This window comes from Lepidochelys kempii, chromosome 1 (genome assembly GCF_965140285.1).
Source record: "Lepidochelys kempii isolate rLepKem1 chromosome 1, rLepKem1.hap1, whole genome shotgun sequence".
NCBI classification, from domain to species: domain Eukaryota; kingdom Metazoa; phylum Chordata; order Testudines; family Cheloniidae; genus Lepidochelys; species Lepidochelys kempii.
In genome coordinates, this window is record NC_136380.1 from 329,028,827 (window position 1) to 329,054,969 (window position 26,143).

Here is a 26,143-nt window from a genome sequence, read left to right on the forward strand (position 1 = left end):
GGAGGTGAATAAACTATTTAGCCCATGGATGGCCGTTTAGGACCATGTTGTTTTTAAATGTTTGGTTGCCCCCAAAGGGAGAGAACTCTTATTGAGGTTTGGCCAGAGAGCTAAACCCCAAATTGCCCATTTGTCAGGGAGAAACTACCCACCATTGGCTGAATAAGGGGAAACAGAGTAGTGATACCAGAAAGGTAAGAAGCCCATTACACACACATGTAATTCTTATGGAAAGGTTAATATACCCATAGGTAGATAACTACTACTGAGAGATTGGCAGGCATTCTGTATACATCCCTTCTAAAACCAAAGCTGCATGTGTGGTTTTTAATAATGCGTTGCTAACCCACATGCCCCAAGCGGGTTTGTCACTTCATTTTTATTTAAAGCTCTTAGCCTTTAAACAATAACTGAGCTTGCAGTTATACCTGAAACAGGAAGAAGCCATTCTAGCCTGACTCCTTTGGTTTACTTCAGCCACACCACCCTGGCTTTCCACTATATCCACTGGTGCCCTTTTGAGAGAAATCGGGGCAGGAACACTTTGAGGGGCTGAGGATGTTCACAGCCACGGTGGGAATTCCAGCTCTACACCACTGCTTTTTGTAAGAAAAAGCAGTACTGTTCTACGTAAAAACCCCAAACTCCACTTCTCTGCATGCGCACAGCTTCCATTAGTGGAAATGGGAGCTACAGGCCCAATCCTGCATCTATGGAAATCAATGGCATTTGGCCGCAGTCTTCCATAGGGACAGGATAAAACCCTATGTGCACATCCAGGGGCACAAGGACAGCTCATTAAAAGAACAAGGTACAGAAAGAACCCACTTCTCTTTGGTTCTTGGGCACTACTGTTATAAACATGCTGAATAAATAAATAAATGAATAAATAAATAATGTTACCTTGATCTTCTACCTCTGCCAGCATATCAACTAAGTAGTTAAGTGGCAGAAACTCTACATGGACAGACAGTCTGTCCACCACTGGTCTGTTATGCTGTAAAGAAAAACACTTTATATTACATCACAAAAGTGGTAAAGTAGCTAGTTAAATACTGAGTTAAGAGTGGCTAACAGTCCAAATGGTAGAGTATACATTGGGCTCAAGACTATCAAAGCTAAAAGATTAAAAAACAAGCAATTGCCACCAAACTCTTACCTGTCTGTTCCTAAGTTTATCAAGCAAAAGTTTAACGGAGTTCCTTGCAATAAAATTAGAGTTGACAGGATGATTCCACAGCTGACTGACCTTGTGACCAATTGCCTATTAAGCAAAAAACAAACATAAAATAGATGCAATGCAATGCTGAGCCTATTGCCCTTATGTGACAGTTTCTGTCACAATAGGTCTCACTACTTAATGACTAAGCACCAGAGTGAGAGTACACTTAGAATCAATCCATCCTCCCTCCCAACAGCACCCAATGGCTAACAGCTCATTATAGATTCCACACTGTGAGCCGTGCCTCAACTGACTAAACCATTCCTAGAACAAAATACAGAAGACAAAGAAAGCTTTGACACTTTTTTTTTAAATGCAACCAAGTAAAGAAACTCTTTTTACAGAAAAATTCTATTGGTACTTTCAGTGATTGGAAACACACAACAGTCCACATATTCAAGTCAGCAGGACCGATGAAGTTCACCCAAGAGGATGTAAGGAACTAGCCCAAAGCAATCTGAATCATTAATGATTATCTTCGAGAACTCAAGGACAAGTGAGGTCCCAGAAGCTGGAGAAGGTTATGCATAGTACTATTTCCAAAAAGGGGGAAAAGGAAGTCCCACAGAGTCAGACCAGTCAGCTAATTTTGATACCCAGAAAGATACTAGAACAAACTATAAAATAATCAATTTGTTCAAACCTGGAGGATAAGAAGGTGATAGCTAACATTGGTTTGGCATGATTTGTTCTTGTACTCTGGTGATGGAATCAGTTTCCATCCAAAGCACATGTCCAATCCATGTCAATAGATCTTGGTTTGGGATTGTTCTGGGCCAAAAGACATGGAGGATTTTTCTGAGGCAGATTGTATGGAATGAAGACAGTTTGGACATGTTATACTTTCTCATTCCCCAGCATTCTGCACTATAAAGTAATGTTGAAAGTAGGCAGCTCTGATAAATCTTGAGTTTGGTTTTGGTGTTGTATTTAAACTGTATTTAAGCTCCTAAAGGTGTTCCTGGCTTTATTGATTTTGTTCCCGATATCCTGGCTTGTTCAGTTGTCCCGGCTGATGGTGCTGCCCAAGTATGTGAATGTTTCTACATTGGTGAGAACATAATCCTCTATTCGTACTGGTGACGGTGAGGCAATATTAAAGGTCATATCATCTGTCTTATTGTGATTGATTTTCAGTCCAATTTGCTGGATGAACGCATTGAGTTGAGTTGTTTTTTCTTGTATATGGTGTTGGGTATGTGATAGGAGAGCGAGATCATCTGCGAAGTCCAGATCTGCAAGGGATGAGAAGGGTGTCCCTTTAATGCCTCTTGGCATATCTTTTGTTGTACGCTGCATTACCCAGTCAATGGCAATGTTGAAGAGGATTGCAAACATGCAATCCTGATGTACTCCTCTTTTGATTTCAAAACTGAGATCACTCTGATGTAAAGTTGAAATAAAAGCTTTTGATTATGTTGATTATATATAGAGGGATTCCGTATGCCCACAGAATGTGCCATAGGCTGGTCCTGTGAATGCTATCAAAAACCTTCTCAAAGTCTCTGAAGTTTATGTAGAGCTTCTGTTGCAATTCTAAGCATTGTTCTATTATGTTTTATAGAGTGAAGATCTGGTCTGTGCATCCCACTGTTATTAGGAGGACCTAATAACAGTCTTAAAATATCTCAAAGGTTGTTATAAAGAGGATGGTGATCAATTGTTCTCCATGTCCACCGAAGGTCAGACAAGTAACAACTACCTTAGTTTGCAGCATGGGAGATTCAGATAAGATGTTTGGGAAGTCTAACTATAAGGATAGTTAAGCGCTGGAATAGTTTATCTAGGGATTCTACAACCTCCTTGTCACTGGAGGTTTTTAAGAACAGGTGAGACTTAATCCTGCCTCAGCTTGGGGAGGAGAGACTTGATGACCTCTTGAGGTTCCTTCCAGCCCAACATTTCTATGATAAACTAACAATTAGCAACTATGGTCACGTTGGGCAGGGCCAGTAAAACAGCACACCACTGCCACACAGGGATCCATGCTCAACCCTCTGCCCACTGGGTTAATGCGTTCTAAAAGTACTGCAGAGGCAAGACAACTGGAATAGAAGGGGGAAGGTGAGGAGTTAGCCCTTCTTTTTCCTGTCATCATTACTGATGCATCAGTGATTGGCTTTGGAGGTGCCTTATCAAATTCTTCTCACCAGAGGCAAGGCTGCTACACTGCAGGGATCTCCCCCAAAAGAAGATTGGATTTTACCTCAAAGACCATAAGGTGGCATGGTGTGTACATGCTTTTCAGATGCTTCTGCATGAATTGTTGTACATAATCAGCACTCAGTGTAGCAATATTAATCACATCCATCAGACGCTCTACATTTATAGGATTTATTTGTATTCTGGTAGCACTCACAATGTGCTGGATTCCTTGGAAGACAGTATGGCAGTGATCTACAATTCAGGATATAGACATAGCCTACTGGATTTGGGCAGTAAACAATGGGGTGGGTTAGGTAATCAAGAGTGCTACATGCAAATCAGTAAACAGAAATGCAAAGCTTCCAGAAAGAGATCAATGCATTAGCTTAAATATGATTTGGCATTAGCTGATCTCCTAGCAATAAAACCCTGCTTAATCTTGGGGGAGGCTTAGGTTCAACTTCCCTTTCTGGTCTCTTACTAAGCTGGAAGGGGTGAAAACTGCATCTCACATTTTTCAACAGGAACTCCTCTAGTTCTTTAAGGGGCAGAGGTAACAGGCTCTAAGAGAGAATAATTTGTTACTACAGTAGTTCTGGGAAATTACTTTGGGAACATGTCCCCCTTTCTCTGCCTTCCTACTCACAAGGGTAAACAAGAGTCACAGCTTGATTTTACTAAAAAATAAAAATAAAAAATGTGATAGCTAAGAAACCAGGCTCCAGAGTTCCTTTTGCTTCCAGTACCAACAAGAATCCAGTGTAGTAAGAAACCTCATCGGTTAATAATTGGGTAAAACCAGACCTACGGACTAAGACTGAAATAGGTTTTGCATATATAATTACCAACCAGAGTATGCATTACAAAATGACATAGGAATAGCTTGTACTGCCCTAGACAATATATATTTGTAACAGGTAGTGAAGTTGGACAGGAGTAGGAAACTCCAGGAATTAAAGGGAAATGCGTATTAGTCCCAGCGTTAACATGGATCACCAATACTAAATATTCAGAGAGTTCAAAAAGCCCTCTTTCCTCAATGTAATAATCACCCTCCTCCCAGTCACTGTCAAACTTAAAGAAAAGGTATATGTAGCTAAAGCCCTGAAGATACACAAGGTGAACTTCATCCCTGTTCAGTGGACCAGCATGCACTATTTAAGTCCCAGCCAGTTAAGCCATCTTATGATGATTTACAAGGGACTTAAGTCTTGAGCTCAGATCAATTTCGTAACAACTGGATCCAAAACCTAAAAAGCACCCCATGCAGTTACCTCAGGAAGTCTTGTAAAGATACTAAATTTTAGCTTTTCATTCTTCTCCGTGTTGTCCAGATCTACAAATTAGAGAGGGAAATAAATAACTGACCATGACTTCAGAGCTATGGCTTCTTAAATGAACTCAATAGCAAAATACACATTAACTTATATTACACCCTTTGAGATAACAGTTTTGAGTGCAAATATTCAGACCTATTGGGAACAATTAGAATTTGAAGCAGCACCTTCCAAAAGCATAATAATAGTTTCATAACCCTGGAGATTACAAGATATGGTGTACTGTATCAATCTGTACCTATTTTTTTTTATCCACTGGGGAAGTATTGTGTTACAGGTTTGATTACAGTAGCATAACTACTTTAGTTATGTTATAGTGTGGTACAGTAGAACCTCAAAGTTACAAACAGCGGCATTACGAACTGACCAGTCAACCACACCCCTCATTTGGAACCGGAAATACACAATCAGGTGGCAGTAGCAGAGGAAAAAAAGAACGCAAACACAGTACAGTACGGCATTAAATGTAAACTATTAAAAAAAAATAAAGGGAAAGCAGCATTTTTCTTCTGCACAGTTAAGTTTCAAAGCTGTATTAAGTCAATGTTCAGTTGTAAACTTTTGAAAGGACAGTCACAACGTTTTGTTCAGAGTTACATACATTTCAGAGTTACGAACAGCCTCCATTTTTCCAAAGTGTTTGTAACTCTGAGGTTCTACCTATTGCTGTATTCCAATAACTGATTCAGATAAACTGAGTTATGCTAACTGCTCCCTTTGAGCTAAAAGGACAATGAACATAGTTGTGGTCATTATATTGTTTATGAAGCCACAAACTGGTTTCATGAAGATGTTGGCTTTATGATGACTGCATAAAGTTGGTCCTATGCCAAGAAACACAAAGTCGGATAATGTGGCTGCAAATTTGGAAAATAATTCAAGAACATAGTGACTGGCGTATATGAGAAGTGATTATGCAAAACATGATTTTTCATATGCTGCTTTGTACACTATTTCTTCTTTTAAAATGTTCACAAAACATAGAAAGAACGGGGTGAGTTTCTTAGCCTACTTACAAGAAAGCCTAATGAAAATAACCACTCTGGAGGTGTAACAGCATATTTTAAAAGTTCTTTAAAGCATGATGGTCTTAAACTCCTGGGTTTTTTGTTTTTAAAAAGACTTTATTGCCTTGGGCAGAATTTTCTGGACATTCCACCAATGCGAGCACCAAAAGCATTTTGTCTGTTGTATACATCTGAGGAAATTTGCTGAGGCAAGCTCACCCAGTTATTTTGAGGGCAGGGGCCTTTTTTTAAGCTATAGATAAATCCTATGAAAATCATTAATGTTAATGTGTCTACAAATTTCCTAGTTTAAAAATGAGACTGGGATCCATGTGTGATCTGCTGAAAGTCTCACAATGGATATTTCCTGGTCTATGGCATCAGGGATAGTGTTATGTAGGCTCATGCCCAATTCTGTCCTCTGGAACAGCTGTGCAACCACATGCACTTCAAAGCAGCTCCACAGGAACAGCTTTCAACAATAACTTTCAATTCTAAGTGAAGGATTGAACTCTCGGCCCTTGTATGTTTCCTCTCTGTACCGTAAGAGTAAAAAAACCCAACATTTTAAAAAAGCAGCAGCCAGTTGTGCAAAGAGCCATGGGTGTCCCTTCAAAATATACCAAGGGTATCCATTTCCAAAGCAGACTTGTTATAAAGGAATGTAATCTAAGTGTCTATGGTTAAATCCACTATACCTTTCAAAAGTTTTATAGCGCATGTCTCAGTCAGCTGCAGCACCCCATTATCAATGTAATGCAGCAGGGTATGCAAAGGCAGACATCTAACTCCAAGCCCCGTGTGCAAAGTATGAAAACCTGCAAAGAAAGGACCAGTTGTTTGTGCAACAGAAATACAAACAGTTTTGTGCAAAGCCTCCAATTACAGCCATGCCATGCACAGCACTACGCTTAGTGGATAACAATACTTCCTTTACTAACACCTATATATTTCTATTTATGGGAAGAGAGGAAGAGTTTATCAACACTTGCCTTGCAAAAATATTTAGTCTTCATGTTATTTAACACCTCCACCCTCTGCAACAGTATTAAGTTAAAGTGAATACATCAGTTTGAAGATTAAGCTAGTGTAATCAGTTCCAACTAATACTATGTTACAATAAGGTAAAAACCCTTCTTCCCTAGAGGATTTTCTACTTATAATATGAAACTGCTGAGTTCCCGTTATCTTAATGCACCCTGCAAGGAACAGGAAGTGAAACGCAGGAGTCTGGAGACATGCCATAAAAGTAGTTACTTTATTTTAAAATATTTTTAATTCACAAAAGAGTGCTAAATATTCTATAAATTGTTTGTTGGCATTTAAAATTTCTTATGTATGTTTCTTTTTCTTCACCCCCCTCTCAATTAATCAAGAAATAAAATTCAACATGCATGATATGTGGTTACTATCCACGCTCCAGCATAGCATGAACCAGCACAAAAATGGCTTCAATACTGAGGGAGTTTTGAGATTCATGTTTCTGATCTAATAGACTCAGATCTATCCCCCCAGCATGTGGTTATACACATACTTTGGTCTCACAACTAACAGTATGATCATAAGCCAAATCCTTCCGCAAAAACATTCTTAACTGGATTAAAATCCAGACGAAATCTATCAGGTGTCTGTAAACCCCTTACTGCTTTGGCAAATTAAACAACATGCGATTTACAAAAATGTAAAACATTAGTATTAAGAAATTCTTCCTAAATTTAAAAAGAAAGTGCTTTGAAAATTGTATGGGGGATTATCAGAAGCCCTCGGTAATGGAAGTCTAGCACCATCAAAAGAAAAACTGGTTAATTTTCATTACATCCTTTGTCCCCTGGATTTCTTGAGCCAAACTCCTTTCTAATTTATCCCTGTGGGTCCCTTTATATAGTCCCTGTATCCCTAACAGACTGAATAGCAACTTTAAAGTGCCTTGTAGCATTCTCACTCTTCATTTTAAATTAAGTCAACATTTTCCCATCTTTTCTTTCCCTTCTTCCTTGTGTCCCCTACTGAGACATCAGTTCATCTGGATAGGGGGAAGGGTTACTTATGATCACCGTTCCCAACGGATCATGATCACAAAAGAATAAATGGATACAAATCTGACAGCAGGAATAACATTCAAAAACCAGTAGAAGAACACTTCAATCTCCCTGGACACTCAACAACAAAAAACTTCAAAAACAGATTCCAATGAGAAACTGCAGAACTGGAATTAATTTGCAAACCAGACACCATCAAATTAGGCCTGAATAAAGACTGGAAGTGCATGGGTCATTACAAAAACTAATTTCCACATACTAATTTCCCCCTACTGTTACTCACACCTTCTTGTCAACTGTTTGAAATGGGCCACCCTCATTACCACTACAAAAGTGATTTTTCCTCCCTTGGTATTCTACTGTTAATTGAATTGTCTCGTTAGCACTGACACCCACTTGGTAAGGCAACTCCCATCTTTTTATGTACTGTGTATATATACACCTGCTACTGTATTTTCCACTCCATGCATCTGATGAAGTGGGTTTTAGCCTACGAAAGCTTATGCTCAAATAAATTTGTTAGTCTCTAAGGTGCCACAAGGACTCCTCGTCGTTTCTGGTTCAAGTTTGCAGCCACAGTGTCCAAGAGCAGTTACTGTGTCACAGTTGGTTGGTGACCCTTCTGAAAACTGGCACTAACTGAAACTTTCCATCTCTGCAGCCTTCAAGGACTGCACAGACATGAAAATGTAGGCTTCGATAGTGCAAGCTGCTTCACATGAGCAGACTCTTAAGCTGCAGTCAATGGACATCTACAGGGGCACAGGGCTCACCCCTGGGGGCAGCTGCAGGATCAGGGCCTCTACTCCATCCTCACAGCTGGAAGTTCAGGGCTGAAATACATTAGCAGGGCAGCATGAAAAAAACAGTTTTGTCACTGGATGTCGTTTACGTTGGTAGCCCTTGAAACTGAAAGTCCAACCCAGCTACTTTCTGAACTAAAAATTCACTAAGAAGGGGAAGGGGGAAAAACAAACATGTAACTGTAGATGATGCTTTGCCACAGAATTGAAATGGTGCTTGGAAGTGAAACTTTTCAAAAACTACATGATTTGCCATCTTTGTTGTAAGAATTGACGTTTGTTTTATTTCACTGCAGGTGTTTATGGAGAGCTCTTCCCCACACAGCTGTACTGAGTACATCTCAGGCCTGCCAAAGTTAACACAGCGTGCACTTACTGCAAATGCTATTGGTCTGGAAAAAAGTCAAAGCAATGCTCTTATTCTCAAGGGTGGAATAAAATAATGAAACAGTGTCACAGGGCTTACCAGGAGGCAGGGGCATACACATTCCATTGGCAGCTTCTAGAATCCGACTCATGATGTGGAAAGCCGAAAACTCTGCCACGCTTCCTCGCTCGTCCCTGCATTTAATAAAACTGCCTGTTAGCAGCCAAAGACATCGAACTCCCCCCATGGCTTAGTCACTTTGTGTGACAGCTAAATGAACACATTTTAAACAGAAAGAATTCATTGTCCTGAGAGACCATCTTAAAAATTTATTTAAGAGTAAAAGTTACTGGATTCTTGTTGTTGTTGACAATTTGAAATGTGGTTGTACATCATCTATGTGGAGTGCAGCATACCTACCAGTCTCTGCCATGAAACAATGAGCTACAACTTTCTAAGCAGAGTACCAAAAGTTAGACACTTCTTGTCCATAGGTATCTGCATAGGGATGTAAGTGGCCTGATTTTTCAGCACCCACAACCCAGACTCAAACCAATGGGAGCTCAGTGAAGCTTTTCTTTATGCAGCTTTCCCCCGCCCACTAGTGAATCTGCCCTCTGTTGCCTACCCGGTGTTGGGTTTTTAGTCAGGTGTTAGCAATATAAATACTACCAAAAACCAACCATGGCAAGGTGGACTTGGCAAACCATTTTGCCACATTCTATAAAACTTGCTGTAGATTAATAGAAAACTCTTGCTTACAAGCAGAGAACGCAGGACTGAAGACTGTATTTCCTCCAAACAGCTTCCATTATCCGACAGATCAGATCCAGCTAGAACAGAAAGGGATGTGGATGAGTTCTTGTGTGGAAGGCCAATAGCCTCTGCTACCATTTCCAACACCAGTTCACAATATAACAATGTGTGGATTTTAGGTCTCCTCTGATTATTCCGATCAGGACTTCAGCCGTTCCCATCGCTTTTGCAACATCTGAGATGGGGGAGCTGCCTCCTTTAATCAATGTGTCTCTCAGGCACAAGAAATCCTAAAGCTAATTCACTAGTATCCCTACAGCGTGCACAGCCAAGCTGGCCAACACAGATTATTTAACTACAAACAGATGTGAAAAGACTCCATGATTGTGAGGCAAATGAAAACATAATGGCTGCCTGACTGGGCCTTTTGGTGGGGGAAGGACTCAAGGGCCCAATCCAACTGACTAATGTTAAAAGCAGTGGGATAGTCAACTTGCTGCACAAATCTAAAGGGGAAGGAGGGGAGACCACAAGCTTCCTGCCTGTGAGTTGCAGACCCACCATGCAAGAGGCGAGTGCACGCAAGTGAACTCTTCTCCTCAGACCCTCCCAGTTCAGTCTGTCTTCTTAGCTGGTTTCCAACACCCGCAAACAAGTGTTCGGCCCACACAGTCTCTTTCTTGTGCTCTCTGGCTAACCTCCAGCTCAGAACTATTGGCCAGTGCCAGCTGCTAGTCCCACTCACCTCTGGCCTCTCTAAGCTTCTGCAGCCAACAGAGAACCTGCCCTTGTATGAGAATGTTGAAAGGCTTTCCTAAACATGCTCAGTGCAGCGTGCAAGTCCCGCCTCATTCCCAAAACCTCAACTGCCATATAGGGCTGTTTGCAATAATCCCATTAATATTAAATGAGAAGTGTTTTTGTAGCTCACCATCACCACAAACATCTGGCATGTCTCTAATGCCGTTCATCTTGGCGTCTCAAAATTCTTTAGAAATACTAGTTTGGAGGGATTAATTGAACACTCCTAAAGCAAGTATTATCCCCATATTCCTGGGGGTATACAAAGGCACAGAGAGGTTAAAGTTTACTTCCCCATGGTACAGTGATGAACTCACAGCACAAGCCAGATAAATCTGAATAACATTCCAGTATTTTCCAAGTTCAAAACTTTTTGGACTTGATGGGAAATTCCAGTTGAAATACCCTGGAGTTCAGCAGTTTCTCTTTCATTTCCAGGAAATGAGAATGACTTCCAACTTTCAGGCATGCACCAGAAAAATCATGCCTCCTGTCTGGAAAGGCTTTCATTTCTGGTCCAGTAAGCAACAGAATCCCTAGTCTACATCTGGAGTTTTAGCTATATCTGAAGATTAGCACACAGTAAGGAAGAGAAGTTTCTAAAGGAGTTCCCAACAATTATGCCACAGTCATTTGCTATGCTATTACTTGCATGACAAAATTGGATGACTGCAGGGACTTGGTAGAGTTTGAGTAAGCACATACTTATCCAGCTTCTACCCAGTTCAGAAAAATTGCAGCTTACAGGTGCAATTTGGTTCAATTATAATGATGTAACCAAGTTTTGAGTGTATGCAAGTCATTTGACGTTGTTTGTATTCAGATAGCACTTCAGAGTCCCCACTGTGCTAGGCTGTACAAAGACAATCCCTGCCCCACAGTTCCTGCAATCAAATACACAAGAAAAAGTGCGGGTAAAAGGAAGCATTATCGTTATCTCCAGATGGGGGACAGTAAGTGACTTGCTCACGGTCACCTAGTGAGTCTGCGGTAGAACAGAACATGAACATTAATCCAGTGCATTAACACCAGAACATTCTCCATCTCAGTAAGAGTAACTGAACCATGGAGTAGAAACTGGTAGAGCAGTATAAGCCTCATCTCTTGGTACACTTAAAACTGAACTGGAGAAAACCCAGATAAAGAACATCAGAAGCAAAATGGACTAGACCAGCCAAAATTGCAGTGACAGGGCTAATATCTGCTAGAGGGCCTGTGCCACTTTTGAATTTTTATGCCTTACTTTCCGAGATGCTGAGGTTCCACGGAGGTGCTCAGCCACTCTGGCTTTTCTAAGATACTTCTGTGATGATTAAGGCTGCGTGCTGGTCGTGGAAGTCATGGATTCCGTGACTTTCCATGACCTCTGTGACTTCTGCAGCAGTCAGCAGCAGTTTGGGTGTGTGGCAGGGGACTCAGAGTTCGGGCTGGGGCAGGAGGTTGGAGTGTCGGGTGGCGCTTCCCGGCTCCCACCAGCATGTCCCTGCAGCTCCTAGGCAGAGGGGCCTGGGGACTTCACACACTACCCATGCCTGCAGGCGTTGCCCCCGCAGCTCCCATTGGCTGAGGTTCCCAGCCAATGGGAGCTGCTGAGCTGGCACTTGTGGTGGGAGCAGCGCGTTGAGCCCCCCTGGCCTTCCCTCACCATAGGAACTGCAGGGACATGCCGGTTGGAGCCAGATAGGGAACCTGCCAGCCACGCCAACCCTCCCTCTCCCCACCAGCACCAGCAGGGGTCCTGTGTCACGCACTGCTGCTACCTGCCCCCCCAGTACAGGTCCTGGGCTGTGTGCTGCTACCCACCCTCCCACTCCCCAGTGCCAGCTGGGGTCCCGGTCTGCGAGCCACTGCTCGCCTCTCCCCCACCACCCACCGCATCCCTGGACTGCCCCAATAGAACAGACCCCCCAGACCAAGTTTTAGTCAGGGGTCTATAGTAAAAGTAATGGACAGGTCACAGGCTGTGAATTTTTGTTTACTGTCGGTGACTCATCCATAACTTTTACTAAAAATACCCATTACTAAAACGTAGCCTTAGTGATGATATATGAATGCCAAGAACAAAACTAAACCCACTTTTCATTACTTCCTGCTTTGCTGGTTCCTGCCCTGCCATACACGGCTGAGATTACATTAAAGAATGCTGGAAAGAGAATCACATTCAGGCCACCTGACCAATAAATGGGGTATGGGAAATATAAAGATGTTCTGAATTTAGTGAGAACTCCCAACCAGGATGCGGGGAGATCCAGGTCTAGTGATAGACTTCTAAAAGAATCTTGCAAAGTGCGCCAGCCAAATGGCAGGAGTAATTTTTATGGGCATCTTGCCTTTGTTTTTAACAACTTTGTTTAGTTTCTGTCAAGGTGCCTAGAGGAATGGAAGCCTATAAACTGCATATTAAGAGAATTCTTGCTTTAGGTAACATTAAAGAGCAAGATTCATCACAGGTTTGGTTATTAACTAGTGGGGGTTATTTTAAGGCTCAATCTAAATTGATTTGTTTTGCCAGAAACTTTTGCAGAACAGGGCTAAAAAAGCATTCTGACACCAAAAGGTTCTTGTCTTTGTTTACATGAAGAGGGAACATATGAAAATCAGAAAACTGTAGCAAAAGAGAAAATGCAACCCGGTTCTACTTTAAGCATCAAGCATTCATGCTGCAAGCAATCTTATAGTTCTTATTTTATCAGTGACTAGTTTTCTTCTCCAATATTTCTTCTTCTTATAGACACACAGATCTAGAAAATAGGTACTGGTTACTGAGTAATGAGCGAGGCACAAGACACAGAGAAAGACAGTCCTTGTCCGGAGAAAGTAATCTAAAAAACCTAGTTCCAATAGTAACTTTTAAACTTGGCAAATAAGGAAAAAAAATTCAAACTAACCAGTTTTGAAACATAGTCCAGAACTATCTGGTCAATCTTCATTTTCCCTACATATTGTAGGTGCCTCATAAGATGATCTTTCAACTGAGCAACCATCTGGAAAAGGAAAACAGCCGTGTAGGTGCCTTCTCAAAGTCCAAGCACCAATTCACATGAACTAGCACAACAAGTTTCTGCCTCTGTTAAACAAGCAGGATTTACACTGCGATCACTGGCTATCACACATTCTCACCAAAGAAAAGAGTGATTTTAAACAGCCAAAATTATAACTTAGAACAGATCCAGCTCAGTGGACCAATGAACATAACACAAGGCTTTCAGTTATCCCTGGACCACACTTCTCCGCCTAACAGGAGAAAGCCCAGAAATCTAAATCTCTATAAACTCTACTATGTTACAGTGGCTGCATATATCATAAGTCCTTCTCCTGGAAGAAAAGAGGATTCTTCAGTATTCCAGTTCTCAGCATTCAACTTTAGGTTGTGGAGAAAGAATTAGTAGGATTTGGATGAGAGGGCCAGGCTGAGAGAGGAGTCCAAAATGAGCCCTAGATTTTGAGCGGCAGAGAACAAGAGAGGTGCTGAGGGTTTCAGAGGCAAGATGAGGAGATTAGTTCTAGCCATGCTGAGTTTGAACAGGTCACGAAATCTGCAGGAGTAGATGTCCAACAGATTGGCTAAGATGTGGGACTGGATGGAGGGGAACAGCTCAGGAGTGGAGATTTAAATTTGCGAGTCATCAGCATGGAGTCAGTAGATGAAGCCAAGTGAGATCACCCTGGGAAAAATGGTGTAAAGGAGGCGGTGGCCCAAGAATAGATGCAGTGGGGTTACAAGTGAGCTAGAGGGCAGGTGAGAAACAAAGGAGAAAGTAGAAATGGTGTTAAGTGGGTAGCAGTAAAAGGAAACATGATCATGGGGGATCTTGTTGATCTTCTCTTTGAAAGTCGGCCAGCTCTTGCAAAGAGGGAGGACATGGGAGAGGGATTAGAAGGGAGTTAAAAATTGAAAGTAAGTGACAGGGGCTTGGGATGAGGCCCAGTGAGATGGAAAGTCAGTGTTTAGGCAAGGCATACAGCAGCATATAAGAAAAAGAGTAAACTTGTACTGGAGGCAGTTAGGCTTTGACAAATTAACTTTTAGCTACGATCTGCCTCCTAATTTTCATTTTTAGGGCTTAGTGTCTTGACCTGAGAGAAGGGAACCAAACTGATTCCTGCATGGCAGCATGTTCTGTCCCATTTCTAGTCTCAACATTGATTAGCCTAAGTCAGTGGTGGGCAACCTGCGGCCCGTCAAAGTAATCCACTGGTGGGCCGCAAGACAGTTTGTTTACATTGGCCATCCGCAGGCACGGCCTTCCCAGCCCATGGGAGCTGCGGGCAGCCATGCCTGTGGACAGTCGATGTAAACAAACTGTCTCGCGGCCCGCCAGCAGATTACCCTGAGGGGCTGAATGCGGCCTGTGACCACCACTGGCTTAAGTGATCTTCTAGTGAACCACTGAATAAAAGATTTAGCAAGAAAAACTACAAATAAATACTATCAAATTTATTCTTTACATTGATTAAGGTTGTGTGTCTTCTACTGCACAGAATGTAACAAAAATACTTACTAGTCCAATTAATAATCGCTGCTGGTAGTCTTCCTCTTGAAAGAGAGGAACTAGCCTTTCCTCTGAAATAAACAGAATTAATATCATTCAAATGCATGACTCTTCAGAATTAGAGAGACTTCCAGGGACTCCAAAAAACACTTAGAAATGAGTAGACACAAACAGGAGGCATAGCGTTCCCATCCCTAGAAAGATTCAGAGAACAGTCACGGAACAGAAAATTGTCACAAGGCAGTCTTCCCCAGCTGCTCTAACATGGAGGCATTTGTGAAAAAAAGCTTATTCTCTTCCCCTCAGTTCTCTTATACAAACAGCATCACACATTGTTTCTATAGCTCTTTCCCTCAATCTCTAAGACAAATGTTGCCACCACCATTAGCCCTTTAGAGCCGACAGGTCCAGAAAACCCAGTGGTAACAAGAATACAAAATGCGCACTGTTCAGATCTTGACATTTACAACTCTCACCAAGGGCAAACATCTGGGCGGGTTTGCTATACAACTGGATAAGCAAAGTAGCCTTTTCATAGCATGCACCTCCTACACTCACAGCAGAACTCTTTGGCCTGGCTATTTCAGTTAAAAATTGCTGAGTAAGGTGAACCTAAATATCCGACCGCACTCCCTTTAACTGCATGGAAGAAAGAGGTTACAAATAAAAGGACAGATATAGAACACAACAGCCAGAGCTTGGCATCTCCTGACTCCTTATGAGTTCTTCCTGTCCCATGAGATCAAACAGCCTGACCCTGCAAGATGCCGAGCATCACCACTTTCACAGACTGGGATTAGAGGACTTCACCAGACATCTTGCAAAAATTGGGCCTTAAATTTAGAAGCATTTCCCTTCAACTATCTTTTTTCTCCCTTGAAGTATATGTATTTAGCTACTCCTTGGGCAAGCTACTTAACCCCTCTACCTCACTTTCCCTATCCGTACAAAGATGGGTCTGGCTATCCCCATTTTAAAATACTTGGAGATCTATGGATGAAATGAACTAGGTAAATGGTCACTATTACTATTACTAACTGGAAAGTCTATAGGCACAGTTGAGGTTCTGATACTAATGAACTATACAGACATAAATATGGTTCTTAAACCAGCATCTTTAGAAGACACGGCAGTGGTTGCAATGTAAGGCTACAGAAGTTTAGCTAAGGCTACATGGGGTCCTAAAAGTCAGAATCCAAAGCAATGATTGAAGGATAGGGGAGGCGATCATAATGTTGGATACTGGAAGTTAATGTTGCCTTGATATTCTAAACATGTTTGGATTTGTTTAAAGCTTTTAAACGAGTGACCAATACCTAGACTAGCACAGTGATGTAAATGAGGTGGGACTGCAGTCTGGAAATCTTGATTAGATTGTGAATGGAAACCTGAATCACATGATAGAAGCAACACTTAAAGGATAAGAGAGGTCCTGAAAGACCCAAATGCCTAGCAACGGAAACAAGAATAGCAACTTATGATTTGTCAATGAATTTTATGGAAACTAAGTTTTAACTAATTTTTAAACTAATAAGTAGTTGTCTTGAAGGTCATGCTAGCATTTCTGAAATGATTCCGAGATGCTACTGATCAGCTCTGCTCAGCAACTGATTGAGTCTAGTGCCTTGTCTCCTCTAGGATTTTTCTACCATAATCTCCCAATGGGTGCAGCTCTGTAGCAGTAGCACTGTAGAAAGCTATGAGAAGACAAAGCTCAGATGTTTAACAGTCATCTATCCCTGCTTTAAGGAAAACTCCTTGTGTAGACAAAGCCTAGATGACTGTGTTTGTCTAGATCATTTTCAAAGGTGCTCTTCAATCTCACCCAGGTCTCCTGATGCTTAAACTAAACAGATGCTTAAACTTAAACTTAAAGCTCCTGATGCTTAAACTACATCAGAGAGAGACTCTTTCCCTGCATTTTAGTTACCCCAACTTTACCTTCCTCCTCCCTCAGATCCTTGAATGGCAAACAGGTTCAAAACATATCTGCAAATGAATTTTTCAGCCCATGGTATGTAGACTGTAACCATTTCAGCATCCTACCTAGCCACAGAGTGCATCAGTGCATGTTTTCCTTACCCAAGTTCCATGCAGCAAGATTGGAAAGCACCCTAGGGAGGGAAAACTGAATTTAAATACTGCTTCAAAAGGACAGACACACACTGAAAAGTTACTTATCTACATGCAGCTAATCAGATTTAAAATTGCATGTATTGGCCATGTTAAATTAGCTCAGTTTTAACTAGTATTATTGATAGTGGCATAAAATTAATTTAAACATGTTTTTAAAGGAAGAAATCTTCATTTCTCATGTTCAGTTTTAAAGCCCAGAATGCTGGATTCCCTGGACAGTTTTGTGGCCATCATCAGGAGTCCCTGATGACCTGGGTTGACTGACACCTGGGTGACCTCCCATAGGTGAGGTGAATTGGCCAGGTATGTAGCGACACTGAGATGCACCTAGCTTCACAGCACTTTTAAGTCCAGAATGGTCCACTTAAAACACAGCATTCACTTAATCAGAATAAGGAAGGGTAAAATCACCAATATTTTACCTACTTTTTTGCATTCTCAAAAATATTCCTCAAATACGTTGTGGTTCTTCTTTCCTCTGCTTTCTACATTGGAAAAACAGTTGCAGAACTATTAAAATTCTGCCAAATAAAAGACCGATGAACAATAGAGCTAGCTTTCCCTTCTAATGGGGATAATGCTACAGTAGTGCTCTCAATCACTCTGAAAAGCACAACCTGCAGCTGGCAGAACTCAGGAAACCTGCAGAAAGCTAGAGTAGCAGAAATCCAAGCCCCCAACCTGGTGGCAGATTGTGGAATACAGATTCTATCTGAACCTATAGGTAATAATTACAATCACTGACTGCCCTCCCATAAGCGCTACCCAATTTCCTCATCAAATGTCTAATGAGATGAGTTCCAACAACTCAATTCTTTACTTCTGTATTCAGCTTTTAAACAATGCTCACATCATGGAAACATAACTATGGATGCTTATCCAATCTGTTCATTTACCTCGTCTGAAAGTAGCTTATACCATTCTCTCCTGAGCACATTGTTGTTGTAATGCAAGTGTGGCTCAGCATATTTCACACACTCCAGGTTTAATGTTAGCTTTTCCCAGAAGCCTTTACAATTGTGAACCTACAAATATACAAACGAAATCGTGAATACAAACGAAATCGTGAATACAAACGAAATCGTGAATACAAACGAAATCGTGAATACAAACGAAATCGTGAATACAAACTGCACAGTTGTAAAAATATTTATTGAGCTTATCGCTCAAATGACGACATGAGAGAACTATGATAAATGCAGGGTTGGAAATCACTCTTGGGTTATTGTTTTTTTAAGCCATTCTTATATTGAGAAATTATTACTTTAGTACTACTATACAAGAAAGCTATGAAACCTCTTACACAAAGGTTCTTTTTCAGCGTAGCAGGTGAACATCCTGCCCATTTTGCACCCAGGGAACGTTAGCCGAACAATGCAGACACTTTGTTCTTTCAAACTTCTCCCATTTTTATCTTTTGATATTTCTTTTCTTTATTTGGCAGTGGCTTTCTCCTCCTCAGCCATAACACTGCATTCTACTGGCATGCCAAGGTTTGTACCATTACAGAATTGCATTAGCACTTCTGTTAGAGAGAGTCCTATTTGGGAAGTTGCTATAACAAACTCAGTCCAGAAAAAAGGGTTTTCCACAGCATTTTTTAAACCTTTGATTTTAACATTAAAAATTGACTTAAAACCTAGGAAGGTAACAGGAAAAACCAAACACATACAGTTCTGATTTCCTGAGCCTGTTTTTGCATCTAGAATTCCACACTGGGTCTGACTTTAAGTTATGTATTTTAAATGGAAATTTGAGGCCATTATTAAGGGTCAGCAGCATGCACTGTACTGGACAGGACATAGAAGATTAAGACACTAATTTTTGGAAGATATTTGGAAAAAAAAGCCCACACTTTTAAGCTTTACTCCTCTATTCCTGTCACCCCTCCTGTCTGTCTGCCTTTCCTGGTACACCTTTCCAACCACCGCCATCATCTTAGCAACATTTTGGGGGCACCAGCAGGCCTTTGGCTGCCTCTGCCCCTTGCCACAGTGAAGTTACCAAGAAAACTAAAACGGCAGTTCTGACACAGTTTCATAGCACGGAGCACATCTTACTGGAGGGTGACACATGGAGACTGGCCTCCTTCCCTGCACTTTAATTCATGCTCATATGGACCACTTCCCTTCCACTATCAGTCACACAAAAATCCTGTGGCAACTACAGCTATGGCTTACACAGAAAAGGAACATCAGGATAATAAGGTATTTTTAGCTGTAGTTTAATGCAGTTTAGCAGTGGGAAAACAAGGATAAGAACTAGCATCTTGCCCATCCTGATCTGGAGACCACCTGTTGCCCACAGTATCAAATCTCTGGTCTAAGACTCAAAATATTTTGAATAAAACAGCACTCAATAGAAGATGGAGAGAAAAAATCAAGAGTAAGTGTTCTAAACATCCTATCTGGTCTAGGCTGGGATAGCTGCATAGTCAGTGAAAGTAAAATCCTGCACTTTCCGTGGGTCAAACAAGAATTCATCTATCCTAGCACTGCAGGGTTTGTGTTAGACCATCAGATGCTTTCCTCCTTTCAGCCCTGCAGCATCCACAAGGCCCACCTGAGTTAGTGTGCCCTCAGAGTCAGGGACCTACCTCCCTGGAGACCAGTCAGTTATTCCTCCAGGCTTCTTCGAGGGCAGGCGTGACCATCCTTAATTGCTCTAATTTTTAAACAAACATTATAGGCCATTTTCCCTTGTATGTTACATCTTCATTCAATATTGTATGGAACTGCTGCCCTGAGCAAACAAGCTAGTTTCTATCCCTTCCCCCTTAACATTATTTCACATCTGCTTTTGAACCTGACTAGCTGGCTATTGGAAAATTCATCCTGTGTACGCTTTCATTGCATAGCACCCAAAGTTCACTTGCCTTTGAGTAGTCCTATCTTTCTAGAAGCTACTGGCTATTTCTCCCCCAGAAGTCTCTGACACAAACCTATTCTCCAGCAATCACAGCCTTAAATAGAATAGTCTAAAGCTTTCAAAAAAGGGACGAGTGATTTTGGTGCCGAACTTGAAATACTTTAAAGGAAACTAATTTTCAGAAAGTGCTGAGCAACCATCCACCCAAAAAAACCCACAGACCCTTTTAAAGGTATCTAAAATGGAGTATCCAAAATCATTTCAAAAAGTACAGGCACATGTAACTATTCACTTAATTTTCTATTTCTCCAGTTGCACTCAAGATCAGGCATGCCTTTGAAAGACAACCTACAATCCATCACAGCGAATTATGATATACTCCCACATAATTCTGAGGAGACACAGGCTAACTTTAAGCCATACTATATACTTTAAAATACAGTCCCCAACTTTCATGTGGCCTTAGCTGATAAGGGTCAGTCTGGGTTTTAACATAATTTAATTAGGTTAACACAATTGACTGAGATTTTTGGTCATAAATAGGCAAAATAACTAACTCTACCAAATATTACTACAGTATTATTTTGCATAAATGTTACTGTTCGGTTTCAGAGTAGCAGCCGTGTTAGTCTGTATTCGCAAAAAGAAAAGGAGTACTAGTGGCACCTTAGAGACTAACCAATTTATTTGAGCATAAGCTTTCGAGAGCTACAATTAGGTTAACAACAGCCAGAATATACAACAAGGATGACCTCTAGTGACCAGTTTTGATAGTTTCAGTTGCACAACCCTGTGGATCTCCTGCCGTCCCCCCTTGCATTGTTTTCAAGCCATACAAACCCTTGTTTGACATGATGAAAAGCTGCTTTTGTCTAGTGAGTCCATAACAAAGTGGCCGGTTTTAAGATTAAAATTTGATGCCACTGAAAACTAAAACCAGCAGCATCTTTTGGTCTCATGTAAGATGTCACCAGATTAAAATAAAGGATTGTTTGTTGCCTAAAATCTTGGTTTTCTCTGGCCTGTCCACAGAGAGAAACAGGGCCAGGCTGGGTAAGAATTGGAGGCGAGATCTCCATAGGTGCAGGTGGAAGTGGTGTTCATTCTGCAGGCTGCCCTAATCCAGACAGTACAGGATTAGTGGCCCAGCCTGACCATTAATACGCTGAATTACTGAAGGTGTCATTTTTCAGAGATGTGAAACCACTTGTGAGGGCTTAAAAACCTCATGACCCTTTTCACAAGAGCAGTGGTGTCAGACTATATTTACCCAACACCATGAGGAATACTTGCCTGAACTCCTCTTGCAATTCTGAATGGCTACAGCGGTCCTCTTCACCGCCTATCACACGTCCACGTAGTATATCTGTGTGCTACCACCTAACTTGTGGTGTAGGATGAATAGCTAACTGCGATGGGAGGCACTAGGTAAATATACAACAAAGCTCAATGCTTACTCCCTGCCAGCTCTGCAGGCCGTGTCACTCCCCCATGCCAGGAGACTGCCTTTTCTGATGCCTGCCCGCTTGCCGATTCTGTGTGCCTCACTCTTTTCTTTCAGATTCTTCAAAACTCTTCCTTCCAGTTAGCCTTCCAACCCAGACCTTTATCCCACTCTTCCTGACAGATTAAAACATGAGTGAGCATTAATATATTAACTTGTTCAAAGAAACTGACCAGATCTCTATGTAACACAAACGAACATATTCCATGAGCTTACAGTGATTATCCTGGCATCTCTTGCAACCCTTTGTTCCCAAACATTGTGTTTGTTATCCCGTGGTAGGCTGTTGAATTTAGGATCCATTTTCCTACTACATATGGCGCACCCTCAAATGGGAAGGAATTCCCTGGGAGCACTCAGAAGTTCACAAAGGGCACGGGGCCACTAAATAGAAAGCTCATCAAGGTCGGGAGATGTCACCTTGTCCATGAAATGCCTCATGCACCTGAGAGACTGCAGAAATACAGTGCCAGATTCAGTTCTATGTTCTGGTTGCTTTTTCACTCTTGGGCAACAAGAACCACTTGGAACCCCATTAACTGGCCAGTTAAACTGGATTTATGATGGTTTTGTATCATTGGAGCAGTGTAAACAAGCCAGAACAGAGCACTGAATCTGACCCAGGGCATTTGTATTTTAGCCTCACATAAGTCAGAGCACTTTGCAATCAAAAGCAGCAGCAAATAAGTGTCTTCAGTTTAACTTTATCCTTCTCAGTCTGTTTAGGTTTTTAGACACAAGTAAGAAAGGAGTTTCACAATCAAGAAGTGCAACTGCTAAAGACCTTGCTCCCAGAGGCTTGAGGTTAAATCTCAGACAAATTAAACAGCCTGCTAATTCTGACCTCAGTGAGCACATGCAGCATATGGTGACCAAAGATCCATCTCAAAACCTGATCTCCCAAGTGTCATCAACTCCCAGTGAAATCAATGGTAAGCAGCTAGGCCCAATTCTCCACTCACCCTGGTGTAAATCAAGAGCAATGCCACTGATGCTAGGAAAATTGGGCCCTTAGAGCCAGTTAAAATTGAAATCTTAAACTAGTTCTGAGCACGTGGGGAGTAAGAGCATTTCTGCCTTAAGTGATGCCATTTGACAATATTCTCAAGTTCCTGAGCATGCTATGTCCAGAATACAACTCCCACAAGACACCTCTGCTCACATGCTGGGTTCCCAGCACTTTGAACATTACTCCTATGTTACTTGTCAGAGTGATTCTCCAAACATTTAGCACAGATCTCACTACTTTATTTATCAGTGTCCTTACAGCCATGTTCTCCCAACTGCCAAGTGCTCTTAACCTTCATACAAAGTGAAGACTTCAGCTGAAGGGAGTTGTGTGTTTGTGGGGTGGGGTGGGTGGGGGGAGATGAAGGAATCATCAATCCAGCTTTCATAGCAAATACAGGAACTACAGACAGACAGATTCCCCCACCCCGCCAAAGATTATACCCTGTTCAACTTCTGTATGAGGAGAGATTAAAAAGACTGGAACTGTTCAGCTTGGAAAAGAGACTACTAAGACAAGATATGGTAGAAGTCTATAAAATCATGACTGGTGGGGAGAAGAAAGTGAGTAAGGAAGAGTTATTTACCCCTTCACATAACTTGAGAACCAGGGGTCACCCAATGAAATTAATAGGCAACAGGTTTAAAACAAGCAAAAGAAAGTACTACTTCACACAGAGTCAACCTGTAGAACTTGTTGCCAGGGGGTGATGTGAAGGCCAAAACTATAATGGGGTTCAAAAAGGAATTAGATAAATTAATGGAGGACAGGTCCATCAGTGGCTATTAACCACGAAGGGCAGGGATGCAACCCCATCACTGGGTGTCCCTAGCTTCTGATTGCCAGAAGCTGGGAGTGGACAACAGGAGATGGATCACTCGATGATTGCCCGTTCTGTTCATTCCCTCTGAAGCACCTGGCACTGGCCACTGTCAGAAGGCAGAATCCTGGCCTAGATAGACCATTGGTCTGACCCAGTCTAGTCATTCTTATGTTCACCAGGTTCATCTCCTTTTCCATACCCACCTGTACCCATACAATTGGTTTGTTTAGGTGAAACAGCCACTTCTTCTGAACAGCACAGCCAGAGCGATCACAACAATGCAAGTGCAGGGTACCATGGCCAAAATGAAAGGAAAAACCCTGAACTGCTGGTGCTGATGAACATTAGGGATGTAAAATGTTAACCGGTAAGCATTAGTTTTGCCATTTAACCTGCCTTAACCATTAACCCACGGCCTGCTAGCTGCCCAGCCAGAGTAGACCCAGCTGTGCTGGCTGGATCAGCCCCAGCCACTTAATTGGTTAACCGTTTAAACAAAATATTTTAATCATTTAAACGGTATTTACATCCCTAATGAAGATATAGTGACACCTCCAATGGGCCCAGTGAGAGGGGAGATACATTAGAAATTCCCCATGTCCCCAGTGCAAAGAAACTTCCCCCGTGTTAACTTCAGTCACAGAATGAAGAGGCAAACAAACAAACTGGAAGGCACCCTTGGCAGGAGCCAACGTCCTTCTGAAAGAACAGGACAAAATCTTGAGAAACTACAGTGCATTTCTGAGCCGGCAAAATCTGTCTGGAAAATTCATGTTTCTAGCAACCATAAAAGTTACTTAACCTAGAGCAATTCTTTCTTCATCCTTATTTTCAGGAAACATGTGCATTACAGTAACGTTTATAAGGAAAGTGACAACCCACATCCTTCCTACCAATAGCAACACCTTCATATGTAGGAACTTACCTTTAATTCAGGTAAAGAAATGATGTCTGTTATGCATGTTATTCCGGGGATAATCTATAAACAAAGAGTGGGAAATTAAAACATTAATTTAGTCTAAAAGATACAAACAGATACAACCGATAACAACATCAAAATCTGAAGATTTCAGATCACTTTCCCCTGGGCAGTAATCCAGCTAACCAAGACAGCACATTCACCTCTGCACAAAAGTAGTATGGAAACTATTTTCTCTCTGTGCTGGGATGAAAAGTGGTCTTGTCTGTCCGGATTAAAGTAGCTTGAGAGACCCAGTATACAAGATAAACAGTCTCCAGCCAACACAGTATAAAGTAAATGTGTGTTTGGGGTTTGAAATTTTAAGTAACTACCATTTAAATAAGCTGCCAGCTCACCAGAACTTTTGTTTAGTTAATGAGGAAAATCAGACAGTAGGCCTTACTGGAGAAGGCTGAAGACTGGAAAACTTTTGATTGGCTGGTGATTGTGTTATCCATGTGTAGACCTGCCCAATGCTGTTTTCTCTATAAAACTTTCATATTAGTAATGCTCTCCAGATTGTGTACTTATTGGAAAGAACTGCAGGATCCTGGTGACTAAAATTACTCTGCATCCATTGTAAATACACATGGGCACACAATAACTGGTATATTACTAAATAAAAACCATAACCAATGTAATCATTCATAACAGTTACATAAATGCAACCTCAGCTGTTATCACCGACATTTCATAAATGCATTTACCAAAAATAAAGATTCCTGAAAACCATGACACATTAAGTCTAGGTAAGATAAAACAGGTAAAAAACAGAGAAGCCACTAGATATTCCAAAAAGAATAAAATTTGCTTCCAAAAGCAAACAGGGTTACAACACATTTTAGAAAGAAAAAAAACCCTCTCCCAAAGTTGTTAGTGCTTGTAGCAGCTGATTTCTTACCCCATTCCAGTACAGTAGTGACGTATATGGCAAAAGTTTATCCAGTTTGCTAGTCTCTGGACACATTGTCCAGTATAGGGAAGCTGAATGCATTAAAAAAAAAAAAAAAAAAGAGAGATTTACAGAAACAAGGCTGTTTAAAGGTATAAGTTACCAAGAAAAAGCTTTATAGTCTGTTCCATTTTTACTCGCCCTTTCCCTCACTAATCTGTCAATTAATTGTTTAGGGACAAATCCTGATGTTGCCACTGCAGCAGCTTTCTTAGCAGTGGAACCTGATATGACTCCACTGCACACAGGGAGGAAAGGAATTCCAGATAGCCATGCAGGGGTATCAGCTGCTTAGCCTCAGCTCAGCTGGGGTCCCCCAACAGACACACAGGAGGCAGGGCTCAAATTGTCTGGGCCAGGGGATCTGCGGATATGTGAAAATGCCACAGGATACACCAGCCATTATCCTGAAGCAACCTTCATGGAATGGCTCCGTGACCTGGCTGAGGCTAAAGGAGAATTACTCCTTCCCTTCTATTCATCTTTCTGGCACACATCCCAGCTATTCGAACCACCTGCTAGGCAGAGAATTTGGCTCATGAAAGGCCAAAATGGTAACGGATCTCTCTTCCTGCACAACTAGGTAGCGAATCACATTTGTAAAGCTGTACAAATTGCTATAAAACCAGGACTGCAATGTACTTGTCTTCTCAATTAGCAACAGAGTACAGCATTACAACAGCTGAGTCACCCAACCAGGAGTACAACTAAAAAGATGAGCTAGCAGCAGCAGGAGAGTCAGTTTGCAGTTGTGTGGCTTTACCGTCGGATGTCTCCCTTTAAGCAAAAACGTGCAGTGTGTAGCTTAACACGCAATGCAAAAAAACACCTACCAATGATAAATTCCTGGAAGGGGTCAAATGTATAACATGTTGACAGGTTCTCAGAAATCCACTGAATAATCTGTGAAAGTCAAAAAA

General features: G+C 41.5%; 1 protein-coding gene across 5 annotated transcripts in view; it reads right to left on the bottom strand.

Annotated features, from left to right (window-relative positions):
• GSAP (gamma-secretase activating protein) overlaps positions 1 to 26,143 on the bottom strand; it is a 62,715-nt gene that overhangs the window by 2,709 nt on the left and 33,863 nt on the right. For 2 of the 5 annotated variants that reach the window (XM_073328566.1, XM_073328564.1), the window contains exons 17-30: positions 26,057 to 26,126; positions 25,173 to 25,255; positions 24,236 to 24,289; positions 18,003 to 18,131; positions 17,533 to 17,591; positions 17,053 to 17,084; positions 14,980 to 15,041; positions 13,366 to 13,461; positions 9,683 to 9,753; positions 9,020 to 9,114; positions 6,410 to 6,529; positions 4,642 to 4,703; positions 1,160 to 1,264; positions 904 to 997 (exon numbers count right to left, since the gene is read on the bottom strand). In XM_073328566.1, the coding sequence (XP_073184667.1) occupies positions 904 to 997; positions 1,160 to 1,264; positions 4,642 to 4,703; positions 6,410 to 6,529; positions 9,020 to 9,114; positions 9,683 to 9,753; positions 13,366 to 13,461; positions 14,980 to 15,041; positions 17,053 to 17,084; positions 17,533 to 17,591; positions 18,003 to 18,131; positions 24,236 to 24,289; positions 25,173 to 25,255; positions 26,057 to 26,126 (1,132 nt within the window). The other 3 variants (XM_073328567.1, XM_073328568.1, XM_073328569.2) reach the window with 3 other exon arrangements.